Source organism: Phyllobates terribilis, unplaced genomic scaffold (assembly GCF_046119375.1).
Source record: "Phyllobates terribilis strain yellow unplaced genomic scaffold, ASM4611937v1 Scaffold_1__5_contigs__length_1240528914, whole genome shotgun sequence".
Classification (NCBI taxonomy): Eukaryota; Metazoa; Chordata; class Amphibia; order Anura; family Dendrobatidae; genus Phyllobates; species Phyllobates terribilis.
The window spans coordinates 447,760,332-447,779,577 of NW_027362761.1; the positions used below are offsets into that span (position 1 = coordinate 447,760,332).

General features: G+C 41.6%; 1 protein-coding gene across 5 annotated transcripts in view; it reads right to left on the reverse strand.

Moving 5' to 3' along the window:
- Positions 1 to 19,246, reverse strand: part of LOC141265258 (uncharacterized) — a 154,697-nt gene that overhangs the window by 131,259 nt on the left and 4,192 nt on the right. For 4 of the 5 annotated variants that reach the window (XM_073678112.1, XM_073678131.1, XM_073678104.1 and 1 more), the window contains one exon: positions 18,721 to 18,787. The exons of the other annotated variant lie outside the window; for it this stretch is intronic. In XM_073678112.1, coding sequence (XP_073534213.1) covers positions 18,721 to 18,753 — 33 coding nt within the window. In that variant the 5' untranslated portion in view covers positions 18,754 to 18,787. The remainder of the gene's footprint in view (positions 1 to 18,720; positions 18,788 to 19,246) is intronic. 5 annotated transcript variants of the gene reach the window in all.

Sequence of the window (19,246 nt, forward strand, 5' to 3'; positions counted from 1 at the left end):
TGGTTTGTAAGATTTATGCTTCTGTTCATAAAACCTACTCTTGTTTGCAGTTTGAAGGCTCTAACTTATTTGCATCTTATCAAACCAGCTAAATCTGCAGGGGGTTGAATACTACTTGTAGGCACTGTAGATCCTCTTTGCACAGTAAAGATGAAAATTGAGATGAATATCTTTTAGATTGGGATGAGGAGTCTAATACGCTATCATTTATTAAGTTGAAATCACCGCAAAAGATAACGTGACCCGGTTTTATTTTATTAACTTTTTCAGTAGCCTATATAAGAAGTTTGTCTGGGCTTTATTGGGCGCATATACTACTACAAAGGTGTATAATTACATTGTTGATAGAACAAATTTGGATTATATATCTCCCCTGTGAATCTATCACTGCATTTATAGGTGAAAAAGCTACCAAACTATTCACAGCTAAAAGCACTCCCCTCTGCTTTTTCATAAAACAGGCCTGAGTTACATGGGGAGAGAGAGGGTGTCTCCCCCTAAGGGTATGTGCACACAATGTGGATTAAAAGCAGAAATTTCCTGAGAGTTTTTTGCCTCTCCCTGGCAGAAAAAAACACATGCGGATTTACATGCGTTTTTGACACGTTTTTATATGCATTTTTGAAGTGTTTTTGAGCATTAATGAATGATTTTTGGAGCTAAATAAAGTTATTTGGTGGGACATTGCTTAAGTCATTGGATTACCAAGAGCTGGGGTGAATATATTGGTTCATTTAAATGATTAAAGAATGGGTCTGTTGTATTTCAAATAAAGTGTTTACATGGTGTCTGTGTGTTTCTTTACTTTGTTTGGTCATGAAAAGGTCTGATTGACGACACCACCACCACCACCATTGACATCACCAAACAAAAGAGCTGGGTGTCAGCTGATCCCATTCATTCAATTTTCATTAGCATTTCTATTCATGTAATTTATGTGACTGTAGTGAGCTGTTTTTTTTAGCCTGGAAAGGTGCCATTAGGCACACATTTCCCTGGTCATTAAATAACATCTCACAGCTGGTTTGTTAGCCACTACATCCCCCGATCAGCACGCTGCAGCGCTTTGGACAAAACGTATTTATGTTGCGTCCAAAACGTGGTGTTCTAATGCCGCACTTCTGTTGTCGGTACACGTGAATCCACCGCATATAATGACACTTCAATCGGTCAAAATGTGCAGCGGAGACTAGCGTGTCCACTACAGAAATTGATACACTGTGGGTGAGTTTGGGTAAGTGGCCACGATCAGATGCGTGTATATACAGCATCAAACCAGCAGTGTCCAGATGTTACAGCATAGTGGATGGGATCTCTAGAAATACTATGTCCACTATGCGTGCATCGGAGGCTGCGAATCACACGTGGACACTGACATGCGGCGCGTCTTTCAGGATCGCTGGGTACTGAGTTCGGTAGATGTTTTGGACGAGGTACGCTGTGAATTCTATGAATTATGATATCAGTTGAGGAGCAATTTGGTATTGTTTCTTTAATCAGATCTTGCAGGTAACCCCGTACGTTTTGGGGAAGCACATCTTCTGGTATTCACCTCAGCTTTATGTTATTCCGATGGGATCGATCCTCTATGTCTACCAATTTAGTTTGTATATATTCCAGCTCATCTGACAGCTCATTGTGGACATCAATTAGACTGTTATGAGAGTTAGAAAAGTCTCCCATTTTTGTTCTATATGTGAAACCCTTTTATCCAGTTCTTTAGCAAAGTCTTTTTGTATAGAACTACTTAATGCCATTAACATGTCTTTTAATAAAGTTTCAGATGCTGGCTTATCAGTTGTGACAAACTGTGCAAGCTGAGCTGTTGCACAAGAAGAGAGAGTAATAACCCCACACCCTGTTGTGTTATCCGACTCCTCACCCAGCCTCCGCTTAGCTTTATTTTATTGAGGGTGAAGGGATATCCCTCCGCCTGACAGCCAGAACTTTATTTTCATCTGGAACTATATTTTCCTCTGCCAAAGGACCCCAGAGATTGATTTTGCCGTGGGGGAGATCCTGATGATGCTACACTCACTGCAGATGGTGATCTTGATCGTGTTGGTGAGGTCCGAATCGCAGGTGAACTTTCATCTCTGAGGTATGTGTGTTTCTGGTCCAGGGTGTCAGTGTCATCTTTGCCTCGGTCATCCATGAAGTAAAACTCGAGTTTACTTCGGCACTTTTGATTTTCTTTTCCCTCGGGTCATCATAACAGCCGATGGGTGACAAGGGAGGACCGGATCTGTGATAATGACGCTGGAAATGTCGCTATAACAGCTCAAGGCAAGACAGAGCTCTGGTATCAGGCAGCCATTTAGGTCAGCAGCCAAGCCATGCCCCCCATTTCCACCAAAGCTTTAACTTCCTGGCTGATCTCTTGAGATGTTGCTTCAGTATTGCCACATAATCTTCTTTTCTCATGATGCCATCTATTTTGTGAAGTGCACTAGTCCCTCCTGCAGCAAAACAACCCCACAATATGATGCTGCCACCCCCATGTTTCACAGCTGGGATGGTATTCTTAGGCTTCCAAGCTTCTTCCTTTTTCCTCCAAGCGCAACGATGGTCATTATGCCCGAAACGTTCAATTTTAGTTTCATCAGACCACAAGACATGTCTCCAAAAATTAAGGTCTCGGTTCTGGTGTGCATTTGCAAACATTATTTCTGGCTTTTTTTATGTTTCTTTCGGAGTAATGGCTTCTTCCTGTCAGAGTAGCCGTTCAGCCCATGTTGATGCAGTACTCGTTTCACTGTGGATACTGACACAATCTTACCAGCTTCCGCCATCAGCAGCAAGTCCACAATTCTCTTCCTGACATCTTGGCAGATTTCTTGTCAGTTTTGTCAGGAGGAATGGGCCCAAATTCCGACCAACTATTGTGAGAAGCTTGTGGAAGGATATCCCAAACGTTTCACCCAAGTCATTCAGTGTAAGGGCAATGATACCAAATACTAATGAAATGTATGTAAAATTTTTGACTTTGCAGTAAGTAATAAAAATGCTTTAAAACATTCTCTCTCTCTCTCATTATTCTGGCATTTGGCAAATATTAAAAATGATGGTAATCTTAATTGACCTAAAACGAGAAAGGTTTTTTTCTGATTTCATGTCAGATATTGAGAAAAACATGTATATGTGTCTTTTTATATAGTGTATGTAAACTACTGGTTTCAACTGTATATGTTGGCTGGAATTATGTTGCTTTTTGGTGTACTAATAATGTTAATGCCTTGGGACACGTTACCTTACCGGTACTTTCCTTATAGGATTGGTATATAGCCATACTGAGGCATACACCAGCCATAGACTTCAACTCAAGAAGAAAGGTAACCACACAGTGTTTGTTATTGTGTGGGGCATGCTGTACAGGAAGGTGTGGATTGTGGTGCTTTTACAAAACAAAAAGAGGTCAAAAAGACAGGCCAGGTGGCTGGAGCCTTATGGAGCTTGTTGCTTTTTCACATTCACACCAAATGTAAGGCTGGGTGCCCACGTAGCGTTTTTCAAGCGTTTATGCTGCGGAATTTCCGCAGCGGAAACGCTTGTGAAACGCTAGGTAATCCGCACCCCATGGTCCCCAAGGGGATTGCGCATGTTCTATGCACATGCTACGGATTTTTCCGCAGCGTTTATGCTGCGTACAAAAATCAGCAGCATGTCATTTAATTTTGCGGAAGCGCAGCGGAACTCCCGCCATTGACTTGCATTGAAACGCATAGAAACCGTGACTGTACATTTGTACAAGAGGCTTCTATGCGTCTCTATGTGCGGATGGTACCCAGTTCTGGAGGAGAGAAGACTCTCATCCAGACCTGGGTACCATTGTACCTGTAAAAAAAGAATAAAATAACAAATAAAGTTTATACTCACCTTTCCGAAGGCTTCTCTCTGAATGCCGGCATCGCTGAAGGACCAGCGGTGACGTCACAGTCATGTGACCGCAGGCCCTTCACCGCTCTGTCTCGCGATATGCCGGCAGCCGGGAACCAGACAGTAACGAGCGCTGCAGCCACGCCGGGCATCGGGGGTGAGTATAGCTTTATTTGTTTTAATTTTTACGGTTCACACTGTATAAATCCATGCTGTTTGCATGGATTTATACAGTGTGACCTAGTTGTCAAGCACTTTCCAAGTGATGCTATCGCCTGGAAAGCGCTTGTCAATCTGCATGCGGAAACGCATGTGAATCCGCATGTGGATCTGCATGTATTCTGCAGGAAAAACGCATGCACAGTCTGCATGCGTTTTTTCTGCCAGGGAGATGCAGAAATGCTGCAGAAATTTTCTGCTTCATTCCTGCATCGTGGGCACATAGCCTAAATGGAGCAATAGATTACAACAGACTTGAAGGGGTTTTCCAAGCTTAAATTTTTTAGTCAAAGTTTGCTCTGTATAAAATCACTGGGTTCAACTCTCTTGTGCCGCCTAATTTGTCATGACCATCGAGTCCAGTGATTGCCAGCAGCAGTCACGTGATAATCATGTCATTGCCGCTGTCAACAAAAAGGGGCAGCAAAGGAAAGGCAGAACTGGAGCAATAAAGGGATAGAAAGTCCTCGTTCAGCCAAGTTTGTTTTTGGACACAAGTCCATTTTTTGATGGCCCACAGAACTCAACGGTTGGGTAAAAATAGGACGCCATACTGACACCATCCATTTGTTTTTAAAAGATCCATTGCAATGATTATATAGGAAACAGAATTAGGTCTTTTATTATTATTTTTATTGAGATTATTAATCAAATGGACAAGATGACACAGGCATGACATAAGGACAGGACAAAACACTGCCATATATGCAGTCTAAATGCTCATTTTAACTCATCCTTAGGTGATTTCCTATTATTACATAGAGTAACCGTGTGCACTAAAAATAAATAAATCTGGAAACCCCCTGAAAAATGGATAGGGTAAAGGGTAAAATAAAAAGTATTGCACAAACCGCAATTTTAATCCTATGCACAGAAGACAAACAACAGATTCCAAAACGTTGTTAGGGATGAAATCCATATTAGTAATGAATACAGATGATGGCTCCTGTGTTGGGGGATTCAGAGGTTTTAGTAGCTTTCGCTATGTCCAAGCAGCAGCTGTTTTTATCCATTGACACTCATGTCCATTGTCCTGTTATAATAGGAGAAGTTGAATAGAAGTGATCGCAGTAGGAAAGCTCGCAGGCACCACACGTTCAGTGCCAAGCGCCACACTCTAATTAGTGAGCAGTTCCGGTCTGACAAGAAGGCCTTAACCTTCTGGAGGGCATAATGAGCCAGGCAATGTTTGAAGCTTAAAAATAAGCTGCAGCGAACAAGAAAGGAGCTGAGAACTACTTTAAAATGTGCTAAACCAACAGATACAGGTGACCGAACACTGAACTGTACACTTGGCAAAGGCGAGTGAAGCTCTGGGGGTAGAGAGGGGTCGCTGGGGCTTTGTTGGTCCTTTTGTTTACGAAACAAGTGACACAATCTGAGCGATCACAGCTCCTCGCAGCTAGTTATGTGCAGCAAATTAGAGGCAAAACTATCTTAGTGTTAATAAAAATGAAAAGAGGCAAATCAAGAGGAATGAAATGTGCAAATTGCTGCCGAGCTTTGTTTAAATTACACTTAACAGACTAGGAGAAAGATAGATAGATAGATAGATAGATAGATAGATAGATAGATAGATAGATAGATAGATAGATAGGTAGAGACACACAAACTCCCAAGTCTGAATGCAACACAATTATTGTCTTGTTATTTTGAGCAAGATGTTACATATCAGTCCAAGTGTAGATTTTTTGTTGCTGTACCGCAGAGGAAAAAAAGGCCTCCAGGATTGTAAGCGTCTTTTCTTTAACTCTGTAAAAGCTAGGCTCTAAAGTTCAGCAAAAAGCTTGGAAGAACTCTGGTGCAGCGGCCATGTCAGAAGTCTGTGCACGCCGGAACAGAGCCCTGCTAACTTTCCTCAGCCTCCAGAGTCTCTTTTGGAGGCACGATAACCTGTGTGTTAAGAACATTGTGCAGCTTACTAATCAGAAGAAACGCCGAGAATGCTGCAGGTACAAGGACGTTCACATGGTTCTGGTCCGGCAGCCATGTCAATAGTTTGAGCATGTCAGACTAGAGCCTTGCTAACTTCCTACTACCTCCAGCATCTCTTCTGCAGACACAATGACCTGTGTGTTAAAGCCGTTGTGCGGTCTGTTAGTCAGAAGAGACAATCTGAATGCCAGGTACTAGGATGTTCACGGTCTTTGGTCCAGTAGCCATGTCAGTAGTCCGAACACGTCAAACAAAAGCTCTGCTAACTTCCTACTACCTCCAGCATCTCTTCTGAAGGCACAATAAAACATGGAAAGATTGTGGATCCACAGCAGCCATTCAATCCTGGACCAGGTCAGCCTACATCGATAACATTTCTGATATTTATCAACCAGATAAGACCCTATCCTTGTGCTATTTTCTTCTACGCAGCTTTTTTTTTTTGCATTTCCTGGAGGCACAATGTCATGTGTGCTAAGGGTGTTGTGCGGCATACTAATCAGAAGAGATCCTGGGAATGGCGCAGGTAGTAGGAAGTTCACATGGCTCTTGTCCAGCGGCCATTGACTACCAATGTGGTTGCTGGACTAGAATCCTGCAAATCTCTTTTGCTTAACTCCACTAGGTCCTACGCTGGACGTACAGTAAACGCCTGAGTTGCAAAAGACTTTATTCAGACTTACATAGAGGCGTACCCATAGACTAAAGTTAGCGAAACATTTGTTTATGGTAAAAATGTTATGTCATTATGTCATATTGCAGCTTTTTGGACATACAGAAAAGTGTACATGACCAAACGTTTTGCAGATATAAATATAATTTTTTTTCTACTTTATTGTCAATAGAAGACGTTTTGAAACGTAACGCATTATGTTTCTTTATGTCTGATATAAATGTTTTTAATGAATTTGTTGGGGAAAAAAGGTTTACTCCCATAGACAATCCTTCTGCACTTCCCGACAGAGTTGAGCCTGTCTAAACCAGCAAAAACTAGTGGGGGTGAAAAATGGATACCATTTTTTGTTTCTTTAAACTTATACAGACATAGCTGGACACATTACATACATTAAGGGCCCAATTCATGAAGGGGTTTTTGCCAGTTTTCTGACATAAAACATCAACAAGTGTCGCAAAATTTTTGAGCAACACAAAGTGGAACAAATATTTTGCAACTTTTGGTGTTTTCACAACAATTTCAGAAAGCTCTGTCAAAGTGGGCAGAGCTGGGACGGGATAAAGGCCCCCCAGCAAGTTCATGAAAATTTGAGGTGTTCCTTAGGCCGGAAATATTGCTCCAGTCGCTGACAGGTGTAACATTTCTGGGAGAAATGCACAGAAGAGCACGCCAGTTGTAAGATGCCCCTAATTCATTAACTGGTGGGCACCTCATAAAGAATTTGACACATCTTACTCCAGCACGCCCATCATTAAGAATGATGGGAACAACATCAGTCTTAACGAATCGAGCCCTATAAGTCGAAATTAAGGCAGGTGTAGGTCAATGGAAGCTACACATTTGAATACGTTTCTAATATGTACAGTACAGACCAAAAGTTTGGACACACCTTCTCATTTAAAGATTTTTCTGTATTTTCTTGACTATGGAAATTGTACATTCACACTGAAGGCATCAAAACTATGAATTAACACATGTGGAATTATATACTTAACAAAAAAGTGTGAAACAACTGAAAATATGTCTTATATTCTAGGTTCTTCAAAGTAGCCACCTTTTGCTTTGATGACTGCTTTGCACACTCTTGCCATTCTCTTGATGAGCTTCAAGAGGTAGTCACCGGAAATGGTCTTCCAACAATCTTGAAGGAGTTCCCAGAGATGCTTAGCACTTGTTCACCCTCTTGCCTTCACTCTGCGGTGCAGCTCACCATCTCGATTGGGTTCAGGTCTGGTGACTGTGGAGGCCAGGTCATCTGTCGTAGCACCCCATCACTCTCCTTCTTGGTCAAATAGCCCTTACACAGCCTGGAGCTGTGTTTGGGGTCATTGTCCTGTTGAAAAATATATGATGGTCCAATTAAACGCAAACCGGATGGAATAGCATGCCGCTGCAAGATGCTGTGGTAGCCATGCTGGTTCAGTATGCCTTCAATTTTCAATAAATCCCCAACAGTGTCATCAGCAAAGCACCCCCACACCATCACATCTCTTCCTCCATGCTTCACGGTGGGAACCAGGCATGTAGAGTCCATCCGTTCACCTTTTCTGCGTCGCACAAAGACACGGTGGTTGGAACCAAAGATCTCAAATTTGGACTCATCAGACCAAAGCACAGATTTCCACTGGTCTAATGTCCATTCCTTGTGTTCTTTAGCCCAAACAAGTCTCTTCTGCTTGTTGCCTGTCCTTAGCAGTGGTTTCCTAGCAGCTATTTTACCATGAAGGCCTGCTGCACAAAGTCTCCTCTTAACAGTTGTTGTAGAGATGTGTCTGCTGCTAGAACTCTGTGTGGCATTGACCTGGTCTCTAATCTGAGCTGCTGTTAACCTGCGATTTCTGAGGCTGGTGACTCGGATAAACTTATCCTCAGAAGCAGAGGTGACTCTTGGTCTTCCTTTCCTGGGGCGGTCCTCATGTGAGCCAGTTTCTTTGTAGCGATTGATGGTTTTTGCAACTGCACTTGGGGACACTTTCAAAATTTTCCCAATTTTTCAGACTGACTGACCTTAATTTCTTAAAGTAATGATGGCCACTCATTTTTCTTTACTTAGCTGCTTTTTTCTTGCCATAATACAAATTCTAACAGTCTATTCAGTAGGACTATCAGCTGTGTATCCACCAGACTTCTGCACAACACAACTGATGGTCCCAACCCCATTTATAAGGCAAGAAATCCCACTTATTAAACCTGACAGGGCACATCTGTGAAGTGAAAACCATTTTCGGTGACTACCTCTTGAAGCTCATCAAGAGAATGCCAAGAGTGTGCAAAGCAGTCATCAAAGCAAAAGGTGGCTACTTTGAAGAACCTAGAATATAAGACATATTTTCAGTTGTTTCACACTTTTTTGTTAAGTATATAATTCCACATGTGTTAATTCATAGTTTTGATGCCTTCAGTGTGAATGTACAATTTTCATAGTCATGAAAATACAGAAAAATCTTTAAATGAGAAGGTGTGTCCAAACTTTTGGTCTGTACTGTACGTCTGACGTATACCACGGTGTAGTAATTTTTTCATTTTTTAGCCCATCTCATTTTCAAGACCATACGTATTCATTAACTTTTTTTCCAAAATCTGAGAAGCATCTCCTATTCACTAAAATTAAAACCAAAGAATGGCAGCAAACTGAGCGAATTCTAAGTGCTGACATGACTATGAATGCATGTCTTCAATAGGCAACAACAAATGCCCAATTCTGACCCATTTTAGTCACCTCATCTCTTCCTCAAAAAGAATGAAAAATAAGAAAAGTGATCAAAAAGCCATATATGCAGTGCATCAAAATGGCAACAATAAAGACTACAGCTCTCCTGACAAATAAAAGCTATGGTGTCATTTCCTGCACATTAGAAGTGGCAGAGGATTGGTCACATATGATTTATTTTTTTCCACCATTTTAACTATTTTTTTTTTTTAGAGTGAAAATGTTAGAAGATTAGCACTCAGAAGGGACTTGAATGAAATTGTTGAGTGCCATAGTCCTAAGGATCTCAGTAAAGGCAATTTTTGTCCTAAAATGTTAACTCGGATCAAAGAAATGGCCAATACTGCTACATTATTTTTTTTTCAAAGACCTTACAAAGAACTAGAGGACGTTCATTACATGTGGAGGAAAGACAATTCTGACATCTATTAAGTAAGGGTTCTTTACAGTTAGAGCAGTCAGACTCTGGAAAACCCGACCACAACTAGTAATGGCAGATAATTTATCGGCATTTAAAAAAAGGACTGGATGCTTTTCTTATAGCAAATGGTTTTGTGGGTTAAAAATGATCTCATGATAGGTTAAATATAATTGATCGAGCACTGTTGAACTTGGATAGATTGGTGTCTTTGTTAAACCTATGTAGAAGGCCAGCACTTCAAAATAAGACTTCCATTTTTATTCCTCTTGCAACAATTCAGCTATTTTAGTATTTTTTAAGCATTTCCTCTTTTTATTTTATGTAATAAGTGAGGTAGTGAGTGGAGTACAGATAGGCTGTCATTTTTCTTATACCAGCATCCATTTAAAGAGAACTTCTCAGGTCCCCCATGCCCAGAAACCACCCCCATGTGTTTATTCTTATGTTAACACCCTGCCGGACAAGCCCTTATACAGTGTAAGTGATTGCAGTGTATGGCAAAAATGAATGTTAAAAATCCGCTATCAATAGATAATTAGTTTTAAACTAGTCGAGGGGCGTTTGTTTCCTCGGAGTAACGTACACCCAGCTTCATGGCGCACTGACATGCAATGATTAATGTTTGAGTGCGTGCGTGAGAGCTGGCGGTGACAAACAGGTGCGGCAACATGATTAGTAGGATGACTATTGTAGGGAAACCAAAGCCCCCCTCAACTAGTCTGAAACTAATTAGCATATTGGATTTTTAACATGCTTTTTTGCCATACACTACAAAACACATACTGTACAAAGGCTTAATAGGCAGCATGTTAAAGAGGTTGCCCACTACTTTAGTATTGATGACCTGTCCTTAGGATAGGTCATCAATGTCTGATCGGTCAGGGTTTGACACCCGGCACCCCGGCCGATCAGCTGATATTGGTGTCGGCGGCCACCAGCCGGAAGTACTCCCTTGCGAAGCTGGCAGACTTCTGATAGTGGACGCGGAAGGGTACTACACATCCGCCTCCTATTGATTTGAAAAGGAGGCAGATGTGTAGTACCCTGCGACGGCTACTATTAAAAGACAGAGCAGCTCCGCAAGTGAGTAGTTTTTTTGCCTGCAGCTGCCGATGACTACACAAATAACAGCTGATTGGCGAGGGTGCCCCGACCGATCAGACATTGATAATCTAAGGATAGGTCATCAATACTAAAGTAGTGGACATCCTCTTTAACATAAGAATAAACACATGGGGGCAGTTTGGGGGATCTGTCATGTTCCCTTTAAAAGCTGAATAAAGCAATATCCCTTGCACTGCCATTAGCTTCTATGCGGTGTAATTGGCGCTCAGCACCACAAACACCTCTGTCCAGGGAGCTACTACCCTTGATGTGAAATTACCCCACAAGCGACACTTACGTGCACGTGTGTATGTATCTTGTAACATGTATGATAATATCTGTAAAGCGCTATGGAATATGATGACGCAATATAAGTCAGCAAAACAAAAATATTACAAGGGCAATTCTATCATTAGCCCTCAAGGTGGATCCGGCAATCATCACCGCAAGCTGCGAACTACATGATCCCGCTTTACCAGTCTTAAGTGGAAACTTGCTGACATCTTGTGGCCTACATGAGAACTGCAGAACTTACGCTTTAAATATTCTTTATGGAGAAAAAAAGAGATGATGTAGAATTACTATAAAAAAACTGTAGTAATAATAAATATAAAGCAGAAAAAAAGATGTTTTATTTCTAAATAGTAACTTGTAGCTTTGCTTACAAAGTAGTAACTAAAAAACCCTTGGGGCCTGTAAAAATGAATAACTGTTCCTGTCCCTGAGCACTGCTCGGTGCCAGCCCTGTGTATTCTCTAGACGTCATGTCATTCGGAGTCTACAGTCTTTGTGATTTAATGTCCCCGACTACACGGTCAGCAAATCCTCGGTATTCTTTTAGGTGAATGGTCAGCAGTATTATGTATGGAACATTGATTAGGGATGCCAGAATTATCTGTAAGGTGGGGGGGGCGACCCCTGGGACTCCCAAAAAATCCCAGTACGGGGGATGCCTAGTCCTCGATTACCTGTCTCCATTTAAGCCTATGTAAGATACAGCCAGCACACTTACAGACCACAGTGGGGTCACAGACTTCTACCTTCTTGGATCAGACATTACAGAAATAGCAAACGGAAAGATTTTGAAGGAAAACTTCATTTAAAGAATCAGTACTCCTTGAAATGCACAAATCCTAAAATGTCGCCGCCTTGGTGACAACTTTTACCATTTCTGCAACTTTTACCATTCAGCCGTCAGATGTTTCTACCTAGTGAAGACATTGGTCCCGATTCATCAAAGTGCTTACATCAGAAACCTGGCATAAGACACTTTGAAAAGATAAAAATTTTGTGCAATGTAAGTGTTTTCATGCCAAGTTCATCTTGGGATCGGGCATGGTGATGCCCGCTTGTCTAATTCATGACAAACTTATGCCTGAAATCTTTCTATATTCTCCAACTGGTGTAAGACTGGCATATGACCCTTTTAAGACATGCCAGATTGATTAAGAGGTGTCCGCTTCTCAATGAATCAGGTGCCTCAGACTCCACCGCGCCTCCTCATCATGAGTGTCATGAACAACGCCCATCTTGGTGAATGGGGACCTCTAATGTAGCTGGATGCCATATCTTTCATCAGAAATAGTTACAGGCCACTCCTGAGAAACAGTACACGCCATGTGTACCCTGTAGTGTATCCCTGCATGCAGATACATAGGCCCGGTTCATGCCAGTCTTAGTGAGGGGGCATGTTGGAGTCAGACGCCTCTTAGTGAATCAGGAGGGTCTGACAAGTGGCATGCTCCTCTGCGGGATTTCCCACAAATCTTATTCCAATCAATCCACATTGTGGCAGAGTCGGGCGAAACTGACCTGACAACTGCACATTGCCCAAAAATTTTCAAAGCGATTTATGCATAAATCTCTGATGAATTGGGGTCATTGTTTCATCAGCTAGTTAGATCAGATCCGTGTGCGCCAAGAATGAAAAACGTTATGTTTTTTTATTACATGAAAAAAAAATACAAAAACAAAATGCGGAGAACGTTTTTCTTCCTATTAATAGCCATATTCAAATAAAACACATACCGTGGAGAGTAGAAACAAAAAACAAAATATTCACCCCAATTAGGGAACAATGACGGAGTCCCATAGAAGATCCTCATCCCGTCCAAACAGGATACATCAATGAATAATGGAGATAGAAGTAGCAGGAATAATTAGCGACATAACACGCCATCACGAGGCTCTCATAGACTTACACTGAGAGCTTGTGATCGTTACCCCTGACTTGAGGTCAGTCATAGGCTGCGGTCGCAAGATGGTGGCACAGGACCGGAGCGGAGCCGGAAACAGATGAAAACGGCGGCTGTAATACCTGAGTCAGGGAGCTTAGATTAGTGACACCGCTCCAGTGCTGAAATAAAAAAAAAAAGATGCTGGAGTGGCGATTTATATTAGTATCCTCTTTACAGGGGTTATGTGCCCCCTCTCCGACGCGGCGATCGGCCGTGCTTACCAGTCACATGGTATATGGGCAAATTACTCCAGACATGGAGACAGGAACTCACTGACAAATGACTGTGCGCGTGTGCAGGGACTGCTGGACAAAAGCCGTGCAATGATAACCCCAGGGAGGAATGAGGCAAATACAACCAATAATAACACATTGCCCCTAGGTCTCATTCACACATCCGTATTTAAACACGGATGTGAAAAAAATGGTACAGGTGTCATCAGTGTTTTGCATCCGTATGTCATCAGTGTTTTATTATAGATGAATAAAGAAATAAATAAATTACAAAGCTGCTTCTAATGTTAAACATGGACTGTACACTGCTGCCATCCGTGTGCTGTATGTGTTTTTCACAGACCTATAGACTTGTATTGGCAATTTTCATCTGTGCTGCCGGAAAAAATGGACATGTCTCTGTGTATATTGCACGAACACATAAAAATCATGGAAAAGTGAAAAGCACTATAGATAATGGGTATGTGTTGTATCTGTGAAATAAAGTGAATGGAACACAGAAGTACAACACAGACGTCTGAATGAGGCCTATGCACTGGTCCCCAGCCTTTTTTCACATTGAGAGCCACAATCAGCTCTGCGAGATTGTCGAGAGCTACATCCAGAGCCCCCTCAGCAGTGGCATCCAGCTACAGCCCCTCGCTTTACACCCCCCATTACTAGTGACACCCAGAGCCTCCATTACCAATATAATGACAGCCAAAGCTTCCCCACAGAAATCACACCAAGGCAGTATACTTACCCCCTAGGGTTCCCGCCTTACCCCCAGGGGTTCCACCTTACTCCCCGTGAGGCTCCCACCTTACCCCAACTGTAGGGCTTCCACCTTACTCTCGGAGGTTCCCACCTTATCCCCAGGGGATCCCATCCAGTTTCAAGCACCTCCTGAGACTGGAAGTACAATCCTATCTGCAGCCCCCCCAAGGCCAGTACATATGTGCATGCAGCTCTACTCGTCTGTGCGGGGGCCACTCACAAACGTCACCATCTGGAGACCTGCTCTTCATAGCAGTTTGCTAGACCCGCACCAAGCTGATAGACAGCGAGCCACAAGTGGTTCCCGAGCCACAGACTGGGGACTCCTGCCCTGAGGCAACAAACCTCTTACTTCCCCATACCAAATAAAACGTCACTTTATTATGTCATTCCAAATATACTAACTACGCACACCATGAAGAATGGAGGAGCCCCCCTTGGAGATCTTGGCACATGTACCAGTAAAATAAATATAGCATGCTGCCCTATTTCTTCAGGTAAAAAGATGGCTGTCGTGATTGCACGGATATCAGTCATGTGATGGATCTACAGTGTCAGAGCAATACAATGCAAATAAATAGGGCAGATGTGAACATGGACTTCTGCAACGTCAAATATCACTTAAAAAATAGAGAACATAGAGAATGCAAAATCAATCTTAACAAAATAGGCTAGAAATGTTTAATCCTTTTCTTGCAGGTCTGTCCTGGAAACAAGCGCTGGATTATCACATTCTCCGGGTGACACGGAGGTCTGGCCAGCTCTAGAAAACCAGCTCTGCTGGAAAAATGTAACTCAACCGAAAAAGAAAAATCTGTAACAGCAAGGAGTCATTTCATAGTGAAAGCTTAGAAGATCTGTAAGAGGTGCAGTCACCGGCCCTACGCGGCCAGACACCCAAACTGCTGCTATTATAGCACCTACGTCTGTGCAAGTGCTGTGCCTAAAACAGGATTCTGGGAAACGAGCAGTGGAAAGTCAAGGAGTTTTTTATTATTTGACTATTTTTCTTACATTTTACAGGAATTCATTAGCTAAAGTAACATAACTGCTAATCAAATTTATCTGCACGTCGTTTAGTGAAAAAGTTTTTAGGAACTGTACAAATTAAATGGAATATTGAGATCTCATGTTAAAGGGCCTGTCAGCACAAGATGACTGATCAAACCAAGCACAGGCACTCGGTGCATCATAGCGGGGCCAATCATAGAAGTGCACCTTCCCATCTACTTGTTTTCCCTCGATCTCCACTCCCACCCCAATCTTTGATTGACAGCTCTGACTTCATAGAGCCAGAAAAAGGCAGAAATAGAGGGCAAACAAGTGGGTGGGAAAGTGCACTTATATGATTGGCCCCGCTATGATGCACCGAGTGCCTCTACTTGGTTTGAACAGTCATTCTGTACTGGCAGAGTCCCTTTAAAAAGGGCTAAGAAATCTGCCAGAAATGCCAACCTGTTAAACTGGAGGTGAGTGGGTATAAATCCACGCAGCCAATGGTCCAGAATGGAGTGGAAGACCAGAATAGTTTAAATGTGGTTTTTATATGTCAATGGGTTTCGAAGTAAACAATTTCTTCATCAGGACAAATCACTCTGGACCATTGGCTGAACCCACTCACTTCCAGTATAACTAGTTTATCCATATTGTGACTCTGCAGCAGACAACTTTCTAAGCCAATACAGGGTGATCATAATCTGCTTTTTACCTTCCCTTTTTAACCCGGATAAGACCTTATTGCGCTTACTGTCTCTCCAGTTTTTTATCCTCTCGAGAAATGCCAACCTGTCACCTGAAGAGCCTCCAGAAAACAAGGACATCTGGCAGAAAATTCAGCGCTATGAGCTGCATTTACTAACGGTTAGTGACAGCACAGCTTCAGCGCTTCACCAGGCGCCTTCCCTCACCAAACTGACACAACACATGAGCAAGAGAGGGGTGATATGGAGAGACCACTCCACCAACTGAGAACCTACTGGATCTATAAAGTAAAGTTCTGCCCACTTAAGTGCAGAAGAAGAAGGTTGACAGTGAAGAGAGAGATGTGGCATAATTATAGGGAATGTGTCATCACAAAATAACCTATTGGTTAAATCAGATTTTTATCTGAAATTTATTTTTCTAAAAAATATTAGCAATATTTTGTTTTGGTTTTTTTTCATATCCCAATCTGTATAAAAAAAATAGAGTCCTGCTATTTCTCACTGACCACAGGGGATATTCTTAACTCTAACTTTCTATTGTTTCAAAATAGAGCACTCGGACATTAGCCACATTGAGTAGTCTCCAGCCCCATCTTTTGTGTTGAAGCATCTAATGAGCGTGTGTAAAGGTGATTGTGAAAGGAGGGGGAGCCGGGTCAGTTGTGGCATTATCTATTGTGAATGATGGATCCTGTGTTATCAGCTGGGTACCTGTCATTGTAATATTAAGTTCCCACAATGAGTTTTTGATGCTCTCTATTTTTGCTGCCCAAAAAAAGCAGCGTCTTACAATTCTAGCAAAGTGGATGGGATTTATAGAAATCTCCTGCCCGCTGTGCTTCTGTTTTAATCAGCATAAACTGACCTGCGGTGCGTGTTTCAAAACCGCAGCATGTCAATTTCTCTTGTGGGTACGCTGAGTTTTCTTTGTGGAATTTCCCCATAGACTTACATTAGGTGCGAAAATATAAAATCTTATGCCCAATCGCAACGTCAACTTCTCTTGTGAATGCGTTTTATGTACGCATTTTCCCCACAGAATTACATTAGATGCATAAAGTCAGCAGGTAAAAACTGCTTATGTGTTTTTAGAGCGTTTTTGTGGCGAAGAAACAAAAAAAACTGCATGAAATCCACATGACTGCATCTATAAAGTTTACTCAAAGCCAAATGCCAGGATATATCAAAAACAAAGCAGATTAATTTAAAACACGACATACCATAAAGAGACAAAAGCCACAGCGTCAAAAATGTATTAAAAACGCATGTAAAAAACACAAGTAACCCAATAGGTGCAGAAATGCTACAGAAAAACTACAAGAACAAAATCTCACCAAGTACCCAACGTGGGAATAAGACCCCTCATCCCATGATGAGTATTTGGTGAGTTTTTGATGTTGCAGATTTTCTGTAGCATTTCTGCACCTATTATGTAAATTAATTGCGTTTTTGAATGTGTCTTTTCTTACATGTGTTTTTATCACATTTTTTTTCAGCTGCGTTTTTTGTCTGTTTTTGCTATGACGCGTTTTAAATAAAACTACTTTGATACTACCTGTTACTTAGCTTTAATAAAAGTTATTTGATTAAGTCATGTGCGGATCACATTTGTTTCTGCTATGAAAATGTACTAAAAGGGCATATGCATCTTTTATATCCAAGTTTTCCTCATCTCTTTCAAGTCTATAGGGAAGATCTGCAAATAAAAAGGTTATTTACTGGAAGAAAAATTAACATGTCGCTGACTTCAAAAACATACCCTGGGTCAGTTTATGCTGCGAAAAAAAAAAACCTAGTGGGTATGAGATTTAGAGAAATCCCATTCACTTGGCTAAAACTGTAATATGCTGCTTTATTGTGTAGCATACATACACAGCATCAAAAACTCATCAAATGCTCATTTTGGGAACTGAGCCTAAGATATGTGAACAGAAAGTCTTTTTCAGGTGGATTCCATTAAAAAGCGCTGAAAAAACACAAAAAAATTAACATAATGTGCAACAATGTAAAAATAACGTTACGTTACTTCTGTTAAACACTTTAAGGTTCGGAAGCTGTGAAGGGGGTAAAAGAAGCAGCATGTTCATTCCGCAGATGGGGTCGGCCAGGCAGCAGCTCACTAGCCATAGTTGAAACAAAGGGTCAGATAAAGCGAAAACAAGGGTCAGATATTGACTTATAGAGTAGTTACCTTTCCCAAGTGGTACTTGTGAGATAGCTTTCTTGCAGAGGAAAAGAAAGCCAATTTGCATAATCTTCAATCATGGCACAATGCTAATAAGACTCCATACTGAGCTAGTCTCATTAAAGGGAACCTGTCACCTTCAGATTAACACATAGTGTTATAAACAGGTAAGCGATTCAATCATGTCTGGCTGGCTTACTGGAGCAGTCTCTTACAGGAAGAAAATGGAGTGCAGAGTATGTTTTCAGAGCAGGATGTCAATCACTGGGCAGGGGAGTGATTACAGCCACACTCACTGTGTAATGAGCCTTGATAGTAATAGCTCCCTGCACTGCCCCGATGACTGGAAGTGAGCGGCTGCAGGGAAAATATAACTTATTTTCTCCCTGTAGCTTCTTTTCCAATAAGCTGATCAGACTTAAATTGAAATGCAATTTACCAGTATGAAAATATGGTTTCGGGGATGAAATGTTTCCTTTAAAGAGCGCCAATACCTCCCAAAGTTCAGATGATGTCCAAGCAAATAGCTGTGTGCAACACTTACCAGTAACTTATAGTTTTATACTATAACTTTCAGTCTAACAGGGTATCTAGAGTATAACAAATAATTATATATACCAGTAAAATAAAAAGCAAACACTAGAATTTCACACAACTAACGATACCTGGAGAAGTTCTGAGGAATGCATGAACGACATGTTTCTAGCAGCAGATGTCTGAAGGGCAATGATTCTGGAAATAAAAAAGGATATCTTATAGTTTGCAATATTTCCTTGTATTAAAAAATTACAATACTTATCTCATTAACACCGTACACGCCTTTCTATTTCTATCCTCATTGATGAGATCCAGGCTGAATGCATAGTTGTCAAAATCCTCCAGAGCAGGAGCGGAGGATCAGTGTTTTGACCTGTCGCTTAGGTTTGCTTTTTTTTTTTAAACAAAAGTTGTAAAGGTGTGCTGGATCTGATCCCGAGAGACCCAAGGGGTACCAAAAAAACCCTGCCTTAAAACTGGAAGCATCCCCAACTCTGTAAACCATTGGCAAAGCTGGCCAGTACTGGCATAAAACGCCAAAACTCCCAACATTTGTGACATTACAAACAATTTTATGTCAGAATTCTGGGGAAAACCGTGTGATATGTGGGAGCCGGTGTCTTCTCTTATTACATGGTCTTAAAAATGTTGATA